At 52.7% G+C, this 16,919-nt stretch overlaps 6 protein-coding genes across 6 annotated transcripts; 3 read left to right on the forward strand and 3 right to left on the reverse strand.

Moving 5' to 3' along the window:
* Positions 1-1,027: 1,027 nt before the first annotated feature.
* On the forward strand, positions 1,028-6,850 carry COCSUDRAFT_34877 (pyrophosphate-fructose 6-phosphate 1-phosphotransferase beta-subunit; the record flags this gene model as incomplete). The annotated part of the gene is made up of 12 exons (XM_005652052.1): positions 1,028-1,134; positions 3,655-3,695; positions 3,781-3,914; positions 4,106-4,292; positions 4,422-4,519; positions 4,635-4,829; positions 4,974-5,063; positions 5,236-5,412; positions 5,708-5,865; positions 6,093-6,251; positions 6,495-6,596; positions 6,751-6,850. The coding sequence occupies 12 exons, from the start codon at positions 1,028-1,030 to the stop codon at positions 6,848-6,850; spliced, it is 1,548 nt and encodes a 515-aa protein (XP_005652109.1).
* A 321-nt stretch (positions 6,851-7,171) lies between these two features.
* Positions 7,172-8,164, reverse strand: COCSUDRAFT_52207 (hypothetical protein). Its single transcript, XM_005652053.1, has 3 exons — positions 7,958-8,164; positions 7,731-7,816; positions 7,172-7,602 (listed from the first exon to the last, which is right to left on the reverse strand). Exons 1-3 carry the CDS (start codon positions 8,067-8,069, stop codon positions 7,546-7,548), a joined length of 255 nt encoding a protein of 84 aa, XP_005652110.1. The 5' UTR covers positions 8,070-8,164; the 3' UTR covers positions 7,172-7,545.
* A 396-nt stretch (positions 8,165-8,560) lies between these two features.
* Positions 8,561-9,348, forward strand: COCSUDRAFT_8444 (ferredoxin; the record flags this gene model as incomplete). The annotated part of the gene is made up of 5 exons (XM_005652054.1): positions 8,561-8,614; positions 8,721-8,794; positions 8,883-8,928; positions 9,055-9,099; positions 9,208-9,348. Coding segments are annotated over 5 exons (360 nt in total), but the record flags the coding sequence as incomplete, so codon positions are not given.
* A 190-nt stretch (positions 9,349-9,538) lies between these two features.
* COCSUDRAFT_64292 (hypothetical protein) lies at positions 9,539-12,484 on the reverse strand. Its single transcript, XM_005652055.1, has 6 exons — positions 12,214-12,484; positions 11,394-11,652; positions 10,977-11,143; positions 10,615-10,696; positions 10,316-10,381; positions 9,539-10,172 (listed from the first exon to the last, which is right to left on the reverse strand). Exons 1-6 carry the CDS (start codon positions 12,315-12,317, stop codon positions 10,074-10,076), a joined length of 777 nt encoding a protein of 258 aa, XP_005652112.1. The 5' UTR covers positions 12,318-12,484; the 3' UTR covers positions 9,539-10,073.
* On the forward strand, positions 11,590-13,988 carry COCSUDRAFT_83459 (hypothetical protein; the record flags this gene model as incomplete). Its single annotated transcript, XM_005652326.1, has 3 exons — positions 11,590-11,658; positions 13,473-13,604; positions 13,731-13,988. The coding sequence occupies 3 exons, from the start codon at positions 11,590-11,592 to the stop codon at positions 13,986-13,988; spliced, it is 459 nt and encodes a 152-aa protein (XP_005652383.1).
* A 746-nt stretch (positions 13,989-14,734) lies between these two features.
* COCSUDRAFT_83460 (hypothetical protein) lies at positions 14,735-16,861 on the reverse strand (the record flags this gene model as incomplete). The annotated part of the gene is made up of 6 exons (XM_005652327.1): positions 14,735-14,971; positions 15,222-15,461; positions 15,722-15,805; positions 16,035-16,126; positions 16,357-16,460; positions 16,692-16,861. 6 exons carry the CDS (start codon positions 16,859-16,861, stop codon positions 14,735-14,737), a joined length of 927 nt encoding a protein of 308 aa, XP_005652384.1.
* Positions 16,862-16,919: the final 58 nt, after the last annotated feature.

Raw genomic sequence — 16,919 nt, forward strand, 5'->3', positions numbered from 1 at the left:
GTCGATCCGCTGCGCACCTGCGCCGCCCACGCCGCAGCGATGTCCGCTGTGATGATGTACGGGTACAGCCTGCATCCGCACAAACCTAAACTCTGCTTAGCTGTATGTAAGCAGCATGCAGTAAGCCTTTCTTACTGGACATCATGTCGTGCTAGGACATAGCCCAAAGTCGACTTGAAGGGTTCAAGGTGGTGGATAGCCCTTAGTACACAAGGTGCGGAACACCATGTGCAGAATGGTCTGTTTATGTAGGTGCAAACACTACATGCTTCGAGCAGTAGCAGCAGCAAACTGAGGTTGGTACACAGCCACTGGCAGAACGGCGTGTGCTAGCGTCAGGAATGGGGCAATCTGTGCACCTCTGCAGGCTGCCCAGGCGGAAGAGCAGCTCGTTCTCCACAGAGTTGGTGTCCCAGACGCTCCTCTGGCTTTGCTGCTCTGCCGCTGGCTGCTCGCCGCCAGTCAGCGGCGTGCGGCACATCGGGCAGGTGTTGTGATCCTTCAGCCACCTGCACCGTGAGTCATGAGCGTGAGTAGGACACGATCATTCCAGCCAATCGTTAGGCTGCTTACCTTTTGAAATGATGCTAGTCAACATAATTGTCTCGCTAGAAACATGGAAGACATGGGAAGGAGCGCACTTTGATATACAGGTCTCACAAAGAGTGTGGCCGCATGGCAGCACCAGAGGCTTGCAGGATGCTGCTCCTGACGTCCCAGACCTGCAATCCCAAGCGATTGAAAAGATTCGAAAAAGCTGCGAAAAAATAAGCAAGCAAGAAAGGCACAAATAGGGTCCTACCTGTCCACGCTAGCTTCAAGAAGCTTCCTGCTCAGGTCGGCATCCGAGCCACAGCTGTCCTCACTCTCATCGGCTGCCTTCAGGTCAGTTCTTCCCTGCGCAATGCGAAAGCCCCAAATCTCAGAACCTAGCTCATGCATCTCTTCACTTAGAACAGAGCCTGCCAGCACCCAATTCACGTCCCCGGGAAAATGCTAACTCGCAGCATGAGAAGCCCCCACCTTCATGGCACTGAGAGGCGGCGCAGAGGGGGCGACAGCGGCCGCCTCCCTGCGCTCAGAGGAGCCGTCAAAGTCCTCCAGGCAGACGGGGCAGGAGGCGGCCGGGAACTGGTGCGTGGCGGCGGCTATGGCCTGCTCGCGCTTGAGCTTCTCAAGCAGCCGCTGGCACTCGGTCTTCTGCCTGTTGCGCCTGTGGCTCTGCCTGCAACCACACAACACCGCATACCTGTCAGTAACTCCATGTCCATGTGCCTAGAAACCCCACACATCTTGAGGGCCCAACAGCGGGTCAGTCCAGCAAATGGGCAGGATGCATCTGCCTCCCTTGTGAATGGGGAGACTTGGGGCGCAGGCGAATGCAAGGCAAGACCAAGGGTGCATTCACAGGGGGTGGATCGCTGGGCTCACAGGCAGCTGGTGACGAGGACGCTGAGGAAGAGGCCAAAGAAGAGGATGGAGGTTATGTAGCCCCAGATATTGCTGCCGCTCCCGCCGCCGCCGGCCAGCGCTATGCCGATGTCCACCACTGCGCCCTCCACTGCCTGCCCATACCGGCCGCTCTGCAGCAGCGGGCGCATGGACTTGATCACCTCCTGGATGCGCTTTTCATCCAGCGCGCCCCTGGACCCCGCCCCGGCATAAATCGCCACCTGGACAACCACAGCACTTGAAGTTATTGTTCTTATGAGCACATACTTTTCCTGCCAAAAGGCAAGGTACGTCAAAGGCTGCCACTATCCTACAGCTTGCTGGAGCCACCAGATCCAAGCAAGACCCAATCACCCATGGGCACGGTGCTCAGCTCCACTTGGCTTTACCAGCAGGGCGGGCCTTGGCTGTACAAGGAGGGGTGATGGCGGGTGATGCAATGGCATAAGTGTGATGGAGGCTGCAAGGAAAGCAGCAGATGGTACCTTGCGGGGTTCCTGTGACACGAACAGGACCACTCCATCATTGCAGGCCGCATCGCCAACGCCCCACGCATCCATCAGCTTCTGTGCAAATGCCTCAGCTGCCGCACCCTCATCTTCGCCCCGCTTCACCTCCATCTTCTTTGCAAGAGCTACAGCCACCTGTCAAAAGAGGACCGCACTCAGGTATTGCTTGGAAAGCAGGCTAGGAAGCCAAGCGGAAGCTGGCAGAAGCTAAACAGACATTGTCTTCGTGTCGGCGAAGCACTTGGCAAGGGAACTTTGTTTTAAGGCAAGGACGAAATATGCACATATGATCGCTTTGAAAAACAGAAGCCAGGTATCAAGAAGTCAGGTCAAGGTTGTCGAGCTATCCAGAATGCTTGCCTGATATCCCTCGTTTAGCCTCTGCCCTCCTCCACAGTTCTTCGCTGGCACATACGGGTCATTGGCATCTGCTATATCTTTCAGGATGCCTTCGATGACATCTGCGCTCTTCTTCGTGAGAATCTTGTCTGGATCGCAAGCCCAGCTTTTGGCTACTCGGGAGCGCCCACACCTCGCGGGGTCAACCTGAGGATTTGGATATGTGCTGGGGTCCCAGGAAGATGATGCCGCACGTACTGAAGTGCACAAACAGAGCAACAGAATGAGACTGAAACTCGTCCGGCGCCTGATCAGAAGCTGGCCTGACGGCTTCATTGCTCTTCCAACAAGAACTTGGCTAGATTCACAAGCACATGTCTGATTTCTCAAAGGCGCTAGAATGCAATCCTCAGTTAATTGATGGGAAGTTTTGATGATGCCTAGAAAAAGTGCATCGACTGACTCGGAAAGTAGTAAAGCCGCTACTAAAATGACGTCAGCTGCAGCAGGGGTCATCAAATTATAGACGGATATCGGCCGAGTTCAAGTATCTTCTTCACCAGTTGTCTCAAATCGCCATTGGTGTGCTAAAATCAAAATGACAGGCCAAGCAGAAGTCTTGTCGCCTTCAAACAAGAAGCACAAGCCGCTCGCACCTTACTTGGATTTGTTTGCGGCTGAAAGTCCACTTCAGGAATCTCGTCGGCAGTGGGTTCCTCCCAGGCCTCGCGTCTTACGGGGTGCGCGTATAGAATAACACAAGAAGGCAGTTCACGACCACCTAATTGACTTTGGGAATGTGGATCCATGATCCCTCATGCAAAGGACGCATCAGTAGCGACTGCCCTGTGACGGCCAGGACCCGCCACACCCGCCCAAACCAGTGCTTGTGTAGGTTACACAGAACAGAAGTGTCTACTGTCCTGAAACAATCGCAGTGACTGCAGCTGTGCTACCCTCAGGGCCGTTTCAGATCAAGGAGAGCCCTAGTGGAGTACCGGATAAAGGTCCCTCGTCAGCTGTCCACAACGCTTTCAAGCACCTGAAAGGTGATTTTCGAGTGATTTGTGGCTGCATGAACGGCCCCCTACAGAGGACCGTAGCTTTTGAAAGTCGAGCGCTGCAGTTACACAAGGCTCTTCTTGATGGCCATTCTCTCACGCAAGTCTTCACTTCGGACCCATGCCACCCAGCCATGCGCCCTAAGTCAGATCAGACTGCTTGCAGGCAGCTCAGCGGTCCAGCTTGTTGCCAGTGCGGCAAATAGAGCTTCTCATAATGGAGACACCAATGGCGCAACGAATGGAGCAGAGACCAAGGGGGCCACCAATGGGCGTGCAAAAGACTTGGACAGCCTCCGCATTGGCATCGTGCTTTCCGGAGGCCAAGCGGCAGGTATTCTGAAGATCTATCACAAACCTGGCACTTCGTGTTTGCTTCACAGGAGCCCATTAGGCGACTCAAGTCAATGTTCTTGCAGGTGGTCACAATGTGATTGGGGGCCTGCTGGACTACCTGTCGGAGCGCCACCCTGGCAGCCAGCTCATCGGATTCAAGGATGGCCCTGGCGGCATCCTCAAGAAGTCGCGCATGGACATCACCGAGGACATCATGGCAAGTGCCCTGCAGACCTCGACGAGCATCCTCACGCGACATGCCTACATCTTGGACACTCCATGCACACGTTCTGCAGCACATGCAAAAGACTCCTGTTGATGCAGTGCAGAACATATAACAGTGCAGTCTTTAAACATATTCTCATAACTGCATTGAACGACGACTAATGTGGCACGTGTGCTGTGCAGGCGGAGTTCCGCAACACAGGTGGTTTCCATCTGATTGGCAGCGGCCGCGACAAGATCGAGAGCAAGGAGCATCTTGCGGTGGCCGCACAGGTTGTGAAGGACCTTGATGTGGATGGCCTGATTGTCTGCGGTGGCGATGACTCGAACACCAATGCAGCCGTTCTGGCCGAGGAGTTTGCATCCAGGGGTGAGCCGGCCGCTGCTGCGACTGTTTTGAGCCCCTGGCTTGACTGTTGCGCCAGCTGCTATCAATGGCTGGTGTCCTGGGATTGAAAAGGAGTCAGGCATGATGAAAATATATGTGCTGCTGTGGCAGGGTTGAAGACCTGCGTCATTGGCGTGCCCAAGACCATCGATGGGGATTTGAAGAACAGCCAGGTCGCCACATCCTTCGGCTTCGACACCGCCTGCAAGGTGTGGAGCCCTCACCATTGCACACAAACAGCTGGACACGCTATACACTGGGCAGGGATGATGTGCCATGGGCCCTCGTGTGGTGAGGTGTGAGCGGGTGAGGGGCGCTGTGCAGGTCTACGCTGAGCAGATTGGCAATTTGATGATGGATGCGCTGTCGGCGAAGAAGTACTACCACTTTGTGCGGCTGATGGGCCGTGCGGCGAGCCACATAACGCTGGAGTGCGCGCTGCAGACCCACCCCCAGGCCGCCATCATCTGCGAGGAGGTGCACCAGCAGAACAAAACGCTGGCAGACATCGTGGACGAGGTGAGCCGTCCTCTTTGCGCATGGATTGTATATCAGTTGCCATTTACTCCTGCACGATGCAAATTCTGCAGAAGGTTTTTGCAATATCTGGTTGTCTCCCAGAGGACAGACACTGATGACATTGTTGCCTTTGTGTGGTCGCAGATTGCAGACATTGTGGCTGGCCGAGCGGAGGAAGGAAAGAACTACGGCATCGTCCTGATCCCTGAGGGCCTCATTGAGCACGTACCACAGGTGCGAACAACGCGGGCTGTATGACCTACAATATCCTATGTACCACATTGCACAACTGCTTGCACACGGGACCCATGCATACCTCATCGACAGACTATGCTTGCATGTGAAACAGCTACTGGGACTCACACCTAATTCATGCAGCAGATGAGAGCAAGTATGTGGAGTGCAGATCGGCGCTCTGATCTCAGAACTGAACGAGCTGTTGGCGGATGTCACAACGGACGTGCAGATCCATGACGCCGTGATGACTCGCCTGTCCCCTGCCAACCTGGCGGTCTTTGAGTTCCTGCCCGCATCCACACGCCAGCAGCTTCTGCTGGACCGCGACCCCCATGGTAATGTGCAGGTGGGGCAACTATACCTGAACCTCAGAATGCTCATTCCTGCATTGAGGTTGGGAGGATCACACCCCGAGGAACCGCCATTTCACCTAGCCAATGTCATGGAATCTAATGGATATGACAATTATTTTGCTTCACCTGCCATGGCAATGGGCGATGGATAGGCTACTATCATTATCAACTTTTGATGCTCTTAATGTCTCATCTTTGGGAGAGCTTCGATTGAAAAGTCGCCAGGATGTCTGAAGATGGAGAAAAGGCTGTGTAAGAATGCATGCTGACATGGCCTGCCCGTGCCAGGTGTCGCGCATCGAAACGGAGCAGCTGCTGCTGCAGCTGGTGGATGTGGAGCTTGAGAAGCGCAGGAAGGAGGGCAAATTTGCCGGCAAATTTGCCGGCATCACGCACTACTTTGGCTACGAGGGCCGCTGCTCCTTCCCCACCAACTTTGACGCCGCGTACGGCCCTGAATCACCCTGGCACTGCCCTTGCATCACTGCCTCTGTGTAGATCTCCTTGGTGCACATGGCCTCTGTACCTTCGTGACAATACTCTGCAAATCTGTATCGTATACAGTTGCAATCATTTGCTTGTTTTATCGAGCCACAAGTATTGAGTTTCTCAGTATTTTCCACCTGCATGTACATGATGGTGACGTTGGCCTGACGATGCTGGGTGCGTGCAGGTACTGTTCGACTCTGGGCTACGTGGCTGGTGCACTCGTGGCAGGGGGAAAGACCGGCCTCATGGCCACAGCCAGCAGCCTGGACAAGCCCTGCGCTGACTGGACCGTCGGCGGATACCCGCTCATCGACATGATGTGCATCGAGCGGCGGCGCGGCAAGTGAGTGTCCCTCGAGCCATCCCCATCATCAACCCCCTCCACCAGGGGTCACGAGGACTACTGACCATGGAATCCTCATGCCTTAATCTCATGTTTCGTCACCAGACATGACCTTGCCATTGGCAGGTGCCTCCCTATGGATCAGAGGCAGGAGCTGCCTCCACAGCCAGCTTGTTGAGATTGACATAATTGTGGGCGACTGCGTGCACCTGTCACCTGATGCCTTGTGTGACCCACCCGCAGGGACAAACCGGTCATTAAGAAGGCGCTGGTTGAGCTGGAGGGGCCTGTCTTCAAGGCATTCCAGCAGATGCGCAGGAAATGGGCTCAGGGAGACTGCTTCAGGTGGGCACCTTTGCCCCTTCACGGGTGTCCTGCAAGAATTTTTTGGGCCATCCGACCATCTGGCATTCAGTGGACACCTCAGTACACCCCTTGGTATTTTGTGCACAGTGCACAAGTCTTTCATGTGAGCATACTCTTCTGTGGATGCCTGCAGGAGCCCGGGACCCATTCAATTCAGTGGGCCTAACGCGGATGCTGCCAACTTCACTCTTGCGCTGGAATTGGGCACTACCAAGCAAATCAATATTGCTTGAAGGTCCATATATACCAGCCTTGTACAGAATTGAGAGGAGAGAGATTGATCAATGGCTCAGGAACGAGAGAGGGTAGCTTTTATGGCGAGAGCGTGGCGCAGCTGAGTGGATTCTTTGTCAATTGAGAGAGAGCTTTTGTTCATTTGGGTCAGCAGGCACTGATGTGCCCAGTGCCGCAACGCAGCACTTGTGAAGGAGCGAACAAATGAATGGTAATTGGTGAACCATACCGCTTGGCCTCCAATGGAGGCTTGCTCGGTGCTTTGCAGATTGAGTGAGATAGGTACCCTTGGAAAGATCTCTGCCATGATCTGTCTAGCAGATTGTGAATGCTTTACACCAAGCGGCCTACTGTGAGGCTGTGCCCTGTAGTTTGAATTTGAGTGTGCTCTTTGCAAATGTTAGACAAATTGTCTGCTGAGCATCCTACATCATGTATAGGATCTGCCTGTCAACTAGAGGATATTTCCTCGCAAGTGTCTATTTTACATGAAGCATCCTGGAAGAGAGCCCTGCTAGCGACTCTAATACATTACCATCAATCTTGAAATGGACCGACGAAGAATTCTTTACAGAATTCACCGTCCCACATATGCTGGTTCCGCAAAGCAACCAGGATGGTGCTTTTGTGCAGCATGTCGGCTCCCAGAAGCTGTCAGCCCTATAGAGAGAAGTCTTGCTATTGTATTTCTTGCTCAGTCCTCCTTTTCATCTTTTTCCTTGTATGCTGAGACAACATACACTACCAACACCTGCATGAAGAGAAAAGTTAGTATTGGTATCCTATTGTGCCTTCTCAATCACAGATTCAGATACGAGTTTGCCGCATGCAATGTACTTAATCAATGTCACAAGGTACTTCAATGATTCAGGTGCTCACCACATTCACTGCCAGAACAGCCAGTATGGCTCCCACAACCTGTCTGAGTTGCGCGGACACCGTACCAAATATCAAGGCAATCAAAGCTGCAAACAAACATCAGAGGCTTTATAAAGGGCACTACAAGTCAATGCACATCGTAAAGAGCGTCTGGGAGATGAGGCAGGGGGCATCGGATAGGGCACTTGTGCACAGATGTAAAGGAGTCAAAGGAGATGAGCACTCACGATCACAGTAACCATACAGTGCAGCGTAGAGTACACAAAGGGGGATGACAGCAATAGCTATCGAAAAGTAGGCAAGTTTCTCAATCACTCCATTCTGGACTTCGACCATCATGTGAAACCAAGATCATGGAGAAGTCATAAGCACAATGACCTGTTAGCGTTTTGCCTGGACAAAAGACATGAGTATTCTAAAGTTCATGATGAAACTGGAGTGGAAATGATCGATGGGTCACTGGCTCCCTGTTCAGAGGAAGCTGGGTCCACGTGGGCTGATCTTGAATGGATAAAGCTTGCCTGTGAGCATGACTTCCATGAAATTTCGTGACTTTGACCAAATTGTGATCTTGCAAGAGTTCGATCTTTCCGTGTAAACATCCTCAAATCTGCGTAATTTCCCTTGTTATTTGAAGGGCTGCCTTCCAGCAAATGGCTGCGTTCCTGCAAAGGAGTGCGCAGTTGTGCAGCACATCGAACCCCCTGCAGTCAGGAACGACTAGAAGACAAAGAAATATTACCGGTGTCAGAGTTTTCGCAGCGCAGGAAGCTTTCTGCAAAGACAAAGTGAACACCGTCAAGGAAGTGGTCAAAGTTGAAGGAACAGCCACGGTATCCTTCTTGGGGGCTGGTGGTCAGGAGATCACCATCGATTGTCCAAAGGTTCGTGCAAGCCCACCTTGGTTGGTGTGTCGGCCTGATTCAACGTGCAAGACCTGAACCCTCGTACAAGACAAGAACCAAACCAGAAAAGACTCTTGTGCTTCAGGATACATACATCTTGGAGGCTGGGCTCAACAACGACGTTGAGTTGCCGTACACCTGCAGAGGAGGCATTTGTGGGTGCGCACAAAAAATCCCACATGCCATGCATGCTTTCTGCTCAGGACAACTTGAGTCAGGCCTGTGTTATGACACAATCTGAGTGCAGGGCTTGTGTGGGGAGAGTGGCGGAAGGCGAGGTGGACCAGACTGATGTGAGTTGGCGCCCCACACCTGATCGAGCTGTTATCGCTCACTTACCAATATTTGGCGCTCGGGATCCCATTGTTTGGTTTGTTCCTGCATAAGAGAGATCCTGACAATCGTGCCGTGTCATGCAGATCGATGACCTGAGTTTCACTCTTGATGAGGAGGAGATTGCAAAGGTGGGCATGTCAACGAACTTCTCAAGAAGAGAGCTGTCCTCAAGTGGAAATCTGGTCGGGATTGTCTGAGAAATGGCCAGCAGAGCAAGGTTGAGGTGGTGTGTGCAGGGGATGGCGCTGCTTTGCATGGCGCGGCCGGTCAGTGATGTGGTTCGCATAGAGACACAGAGCGACTGGGGCTACAGCTTGGGAGTGGGGGAATGGAAAGGCGCCACAGGCCACATTGCTGGCAAGAACGTGGACCCTTTGACTCCCTGGAAGAAAGAAGAAGTTTGATCGCTGCACCCTGTACACTATCATAATGATAGAGCCGATTTATGGAAAATGCGTAATGCTCTCATCTTGTGAAAAATGGCTTACTGCAAGTGGCCTTGCTGTGCTAGCTCAATGCGTGGCCGGAGCACTAGAAATATGGTAGCAGGTAACCTTGTAGGCATGTCACTCAGTAATCCTTAACGTCCACATCCTTCACATGAAATAGCCATAAAATTAATATGACCAATCGAAATTTTGACCCCTCTGCAGTGTGTATCCGCGCAACGAATGGACACCTGTCAAGCTGCTTGATAAGGGCCTAAGCATTGCCCTGACAAGCTTGTGTGATACACCACTTAATTCTCAAAGCTTGCAATACGGATATTAGTGAGACAGATAGTCACAAGAGCCTACGATACCACTTTTTTGTCAACATAAATTGCTGCCTGCCTTGATATCCCTAGTTGACATATGTACAGTGAGTCTGGAATTCGGTAGTACCTCAGCTGATGACCACCAGACCAAGAGTGCTCAGTATAATGGTTCAATACACTCCCTTTATTTATCTCTCTGCTCTTTCAAATTATTGATACAAATGACATGCAGCACCGAAGCAAGCTGGTGATCGTGCCACCATGCCTTGCAGGGCAAATGCGCAGCCCAAGAATATCATATTCTTGACGGTGATCTGACCTGGAGTCAACTCGCAAGACCCCCTGTCACAATGTCTCGAGGGCCTCTGCAGCATCAAGGCCATCCACATCCTCTCCCAAAGACGTGTTTCCCCGGCCCATTGGGAAGAGGTAGTCATTCCACTCCTGTCAGCCAAACTCAACGATATCAGGCAACTAACAAGGTAAGGAAACGAAGTTGCTAACTGCACGACAGACACACTGCAGAAAAGATTGCAAAAATGGCGTTCCAGCCTCTTGGCTCCCTTAGGTGCAGGTAGCAGGATCACCTTTGGAGGGGTGGTCAGCTCAGCTTCTATGCCCAGTAGCACTCCGAGTTGGTATGGGGAGGGCTCCTGCATTGCACGCAACAAGAATGAATATGCATAGCCCAACCTTGCATGGCCGAACAGAAGCACGCACCATGCCGCAGAGCAGCCTGAGATAAACCTCTGCACAGTGTGCTTTGAAGGCTGCAGGTGTGCATGTCATGCGGAGTGCGCGCCTTGGGTTTGTTCTTCAGCTTCCAGCCGAGCTGCTTCAGGCTCTTGCTGCCCTTCTTGCTGTTGCATTTGGTGCAGGCGGTCACCAGGTTCTCCCACACCCACTTGCCGCCCTTTGACAGCGGCACCACGTGATCAATTGTCAGGCCGGTCGTGGACCCACAGTACCTGCACCAGCACATGACCCCTGTCATTAGATGCCAAGCTCAAGGAAGTCCACCATGGCTGCAGACAATGATTGTGTCCATGGCATTTCTGCCGTAATAGATGTCCCACTTTGCTGCACATGTTCTTGGCAGGAGGTCACTCATTTGGAAAGCAGCTTGTCACATCACATCAAATCACATCATGCAGGTTTGGGCAGCCTGCCGGGATACTAGGCAAGTAATTTCTTATATTCCCCTTGCTGCCAATAATCCAAGGGTTGGGGAGGGGGAGGGAAACGCACTGGCACATGCCCATGTCGCGCATGACGATGTTGCGGCGCGACAGCGACAGGCGGCCGGCCTTGAACTCGCGCTTGGACACGTACATGCGCACGCGCAGCACCGCAGGAATAAAGAATTGCGCTGAGGACGAGCGCACGCACGTGTCGTAGTACTCCAACACATCCACCTGGGCAGACATGCACTCCCGTTGTTTCAAAGACATGCATGCTGCGCGGCCGGCTGGCATCTTCAGATTCAAGCCTCCAATACTGCATGCAATGCTTTGTTTGCATCCAGCCTTTCCCAGGATTTCAACACCAAACAGCCCTTCCTACATATCTCATATAAAGCATTTGACATTGGTATGTGCACCTGAGGTGGTTGAACATGTGTCGAGGATACAGAGGCGCTTGATGGATACATGATGAGAGACTCGCCTTGTCAAAGAGGTCAAGGCAGATGGCGCGCTGCCAATTGATGACATCTATGGGACGGTAACTAGAGTCCAGGACGAGCGCCCTGCATCTTCTGAATGATGGCACAATGTGGCTGTAGAGATTCTGCTGCTGTTGTTGTGTCTCAGTGGCGGGCACGGTGGTGCTGCTCTGATTGGTGCTTGCCAGGGAAACATCCATGGTGGCCGGCCCTGTGAAAGCCAAGGCCTTCATTGCAGGTGGTGCCCACGTACTCAGCGGCCTGCAAGTGAGAGGCACAATGTCAGCTGTGTGATTATTGCTGCCAGACAATGAATTACTCTGTGAAACTCTGGGAGCTAAGAGGGATGAGGTCCTGCGTAAAGGCCTGCGAAACGTTAGAGATGTGGCCATCAACATCACAAGAACATTTCACAGCTAGATGAGGTCGCACAGGGATGATGCCATGAACATCCTGTGCCAACACTCTCTCTCAGAGTGAACCAACCGGTGCAGTAATTTGAAAATTACTTCTGCGAAGGAATCGGACTTCGGTCAAAGAGTGAATATTCCCTTTCTACTAACAATGAAGAGTGCCCGCCTCCTGGTGTGCTGCTGAGAGGGCAATCAGAGATGATGCAGCGTGGAACCACGAGGGGCCATCAGCACCCCACTTCAAGTCTCATTCGACCGGTGGGAAAGGTGACATCTGGAAAGATCAACACTTTAACCCCGTCCATATGCATTGCATGTTGCATTGGGCCGCATGGGATCCGAATGATGGTTATGGTTGTTCTCAATCATCCCAGCAAATCCTAGAATAGGAGTCCCTGGCTAGGGTCACCTGCTGCATAGAAGGGACACCGATGCTCCCTGCTTCTGAAAATGTAGGCAGGTTTGCTTAGATGTGGAGTATAGCTGAGACATCCTCATGCGATCGTTGATCATATCCCTTCAGGGACGCTCGCACACTAGCAGCGACAAGGAATATGTGTGATGCCCTGAGATGTACTAAAGTAGGACTCTACATGTTGTGGCAATCTGTTGGATGGCCTGATGCGTGTCTTGTGAATGCTGAAGTTCAGACGCAACAACAAAGAGCACCTTAGAACTTACGTTCACAAGGAATGTGGGATTTTTTTGGAAGGGTTTTTGGCGCTAGTGTGTGTGTCAGATACGCATGCATGACGAGGCGAACACAGATCATTGGACTTTCTACATTCAAGGCAATTCCGCATGAGATGAGGCGCCTTCGTACGGTCTTTGGTTGCTTTTGTTTCTATCTCACTTCCATCTAGCAGTCGCGTGCGTGCCAGCATTCTGTTTGGTATGGGTGAGGAGGAGATCACGGTTTCAATGCCTGGCACGGCTGTGAAGATGACAGCAATATTAAACCGGGGTGCAGAAGATTCTCGATTTGGTATTATTATATCTCACGGTGCAGGAGGAGATTCTCGATCCGGGCACTTACCGCAGATTACGGAGGCTTTCACAGGAGCTGGTTTCTGGTGCATGAGATTCGATTACAAGCCTCCCAACTTGAAAAATAGAGTGGCACGCTTCGAGGTGAAACTTTATAGTTCCTTCAACCTGACATGTTTGCACCACTTGCCTCAAAATCACCTTGCTCACGAGATATCGTTGTGTCCAAAAGGCTCTGCTGAACCATGCCAAGGAGCAGCAGGCTACCGGCGAATATCCGGTGAAAAAATGGATCATGGCTGGTCACTCCATGGCAAGTTTTCGTAAATTTTAAGGTCAACAAATTGCAAAAGCTTTTGTCCAGCTTCGATAGTGCGAGTCCTAACGAGGATAAATTATGTGGAATTTTACACATTAGAGAAAGGTCAGCAGAAGATGCTCTCTACCAAATATTTCTGTGGCAATGGCAGGGAGGTCGTGTTGCCAGTGCTGTAGCTCACCAAAATCCATATGACGCACTTGGGTGCATCTTTTTCTCCTACCCTTTGCATCCACCCAACAAGACGGTAAGGAGCAAATACCATTTTTGCCAGTACAAGACTCTTCTATAGACCACCCTTGACTGTCAGGACTCCCCAATTTGTCAGAGAAACCAATTCTCTTTCAGCGCTGTGGTTGCAGGATCAGCTGCGAGAGGATCCCTTGACATCTCTGACCGCCCCAATTCTGTTTGTGCGCGGCACCAATGATAACTTCTGCAATACCAAAGAGTTTGAGAGCGTGAAGGCGCGCATGACATCCTCAGATGTACAGGTGTGCCCTTCTGCTAGCATATGCACTGACGCCTGCAACAATCATCCAATATTTGACTGCTCACTCAGCAGTGCTCAGTGGAATCTAGCAATTACGGCTGTCCAAGGAAGAAGCTGTGCATCACAGGTGCATACTGTTGAAACTGGTGATCACTCGCTGAAGGCACGCGGAGGGAAGCAGGCAGCGGCCGCAGCAGTGGATGCAGCAATACAGGCAGCTGTGGCTTTTGCTCAGACGCTGGCAGATGCAGATGCAGATCAGCAGGCAGAAGGGCCCTCAGTGCAAGAAGCAAAGAAGAGAAAGGACGTGGGTGAGAAGACAGACGAGACGGACACTGTCACTCACACACGAAAGCGGCAGAGGAAGACCAGGCCCCGGCACTAGGACTTGATGAAATTTTGCTTGATGAAGAGTGCAGCAACAATGAGAGCTGTTGTTCCAGGAATATGGAGAACAAGGTATGCAGACATCAAAGCAGAGCGAGCAAAATCAATCTTGGTGCATTGTAAGAAGTGTTGCCGTGCAGCAGGGCATGAAAGTCTTTTTGCAGCCTACGTTTGCAGCTTTCGTACACATCGTGCATAATGTGCATTGGTGCCAAATATCCAGAAAGCTTTCCCCTTTACATCCGATACATATGAATCATGTTTCCAGAAGGATGGCACTCTCTCAAATCATTGGATGTCGAAGTAAACGAACCCCTCTGCTCTGCGCCACTGTTGGCCAAGAGTTCGTAGAGTCTCCAGTAAGGACCCCTCCCACAGATCAAGCACCGGGCATCCTAGCATGCCCGCGCCTACGCTGTGTAATAATACACAATTCTCAATGTTGTTGGTACAGAGACGGAAGCTGACACTCACCATCGACCTCGCATTTAATGAATAAAAAGCAATCAGACAGTTTCCAAATATTTAGCGGAACACATCCCTAGCTAATAGATGGATACAATGCACCATACAAATATGCTTTGCCTGCACCGGCTAGACCCAAATGCTCTGCGCAAATGCTCTGCAAGTACTTAATGAGGCACTGCAAAGGATGCGTTTTGTGGTGCTGACAGCGATGCGCGGCGAACTCTTTGCAGCCCCCAAAAACGACAACGAATGCACATTGCAGCCGCGCGACCGCGCTCATTGCCGCCTGTCGTTGAGACCAATGCCGAGCTTGGTGGCGAGTGCCATGCGCGCAGCCTCCAGCCTGACGTGGCTCAAGGCCTGGGCCGGGGCGAGGGACGCGGGGGAGCAGTCCGGAACATGGACCACGTTGTTGGTGTTCCCCTCCGAGTCGCACTCGGCAGGCAGCGCCATGTCGACCACCCACATGCCGTCCACAATGAACTTGTAGCGGTACGGACCCGGCTCCAAGCCCTGGGTGACCAAACATGCAGCCGTCAGCAACCAACACTCACCTTAGCACACCCCATCTCCATCCATGCTCCCTGAGATGGCTGCACTGAGGCATTCGCCTTTTTCTCTCTGAGGTCTGTGCGAAAGTGTCAACATGTTGTACTGCAACGAGTCCCTCTGCGACAACAATGGTTGGCATTCATGCGCATGTGACGGGACTATGACCAACATGCTGCTGCCAGGCAGAGGCATTGGCGGGGTAAGGGCGCACCGCGATCTCGATGGAGGAGCCGGCCTGGTTGGGGCACTGGCGCAGGGGCGTGCGCACATGCCAGCCACCCACAACGTCCCCCGCCACCTCCATGCTGTAGCCGCCATACGGCCACGTCAGCCGCACGCGCTGCCGCCGCTCACACAACCGGTCCAGCAGCAGCTTGGATGCTGCCGCCACCGTGCTCGCGTCCGGCGCGCACCCCAGCGCCTTCTGCGCCTCCTGCAAGCCACTACCCATCTCAGTCACAGTCAATATGTTGGGGTGCGGCTGATCCAGGTTTGTCAAGCCTAACCCCTTATATATTAAATATTTTAATGTTGGTAGGTATCCCTGTTTTGGTGGCAGGCGACAGGATAAAAGCTCATGGATGCCAGGGTCAGAAGGTGTGAAATTGCCTGATTAGTGGTCCCCAACTTGTTGAAAGGGGTACGCCACCTGCTTTCACTTGCAGGGCAGTAAAATGCAATGGGGAAGATAGTGCAGGGGCATGGGCAGACCTGGATGGCTGTCTCCAGGTCCAGGCGGCCATACCAGTGCAGCCAAGCTGTCAGGACAGTCGACAGCTTCGTCTGTGCAGCGGTCTGCGCGGTGTGCACCAGTATGCAGCAGAGCTCCAATGCACTGCAGTCCATGCCAGCGCCACCTCTCCTGTGGCACCAGAATTGCAACTTCTTTCAGCTTCCTTCGCGCAAGCACCAGACAGCTGATTCCACTGTGGACCCGCCAAGCTTGCCTTCACAAACACATCTGGTATGATGACCAGATCTTCGCAGCCAGTCCATCTGCTCCAGATGACACACACCTGACTACAAGGCGTTGCAACGCGGCTGCTGAGCGCGCCAGGGCCAATGGTTCAGCAGCAGCAGCAGCTGCCCCATCGATGGCCCCCGACGAGCTGAGATCTGCGTCCAAGTAGGAGGAGTCCAGATCCAAATCCAGCAGGCGAGTCAGCCCACACGCACTGGCCACCGTCTCAAAATCCTTCGTTCCTGCAACAGCACAGCAGCCCTTTGTGAGCATTCATGCTGCAGTTGTCCAGACATTGCAATATATTTCTAATACGTACAGGTGTAGGACCCATAGTCAAGAGCTCATCTGTCTACAAGGCAGGCTCTGCGTGTAAGTGTCGCACCTAGCTGCCCAGGTGCCATGACGAGCCAAGGGAGCACACAGAAGGCCTGTGTGGACTGCAGCTGCCTCTGCAGCGCGGCACTAGACTGCATCGCGCTCTGCAAGCTCATGTGCCCATGGAAGAATGCTGGCAGGGGCACGATATTGGACGAGGCCTCATTCGTCAGCTGGCTCGATGCAATCGACCATCTGTACACCATCACAATCTGTCAGAACGTGAATGTTGTGCCAGCACACGACCACCTGCTGCAAAAACACCAGCACCATCTTAGGTACTCAAAAAGTGCTATTAAAGCACAAGAATTGGTGCGTACAAGAACAGGCATCATTTATTACCTGCTGTCGGGCATCCTCCGGTACGTCTTGAGGGACTGGCCCTCAAACTCGAGAGCCCAGCGCCGCTGGTATGCAGGCGACAGCGGAATGGGCGGCAGCTCGCTTGCCTCGTCTATGAGATTCCTCAGCAGTGCGGCCTGCTCGCTGTGGTTCCTGGGCCTTGCCACCATCCTCTCCTCTCTCACCTGCTGCAGCATGCGCACCAACTCACGATCTAGCCTTCCTGCC

The sequence above is a fragment of the Coccomyxa subellipsoidea genome (genome assembly GCF_000258705.1).
Source record: "Coccomyxa subellipsoidea C-169, whole genome shotgun sequence".
NCBI classification, from domain to species: domain Eukaryota; kingdom Viridiplantae; phylum Chlorophyta; class Trebouxiophyceae; family Coccomyxaceae; genus Coccomyxa; species Coccomyxa subellipsoidea.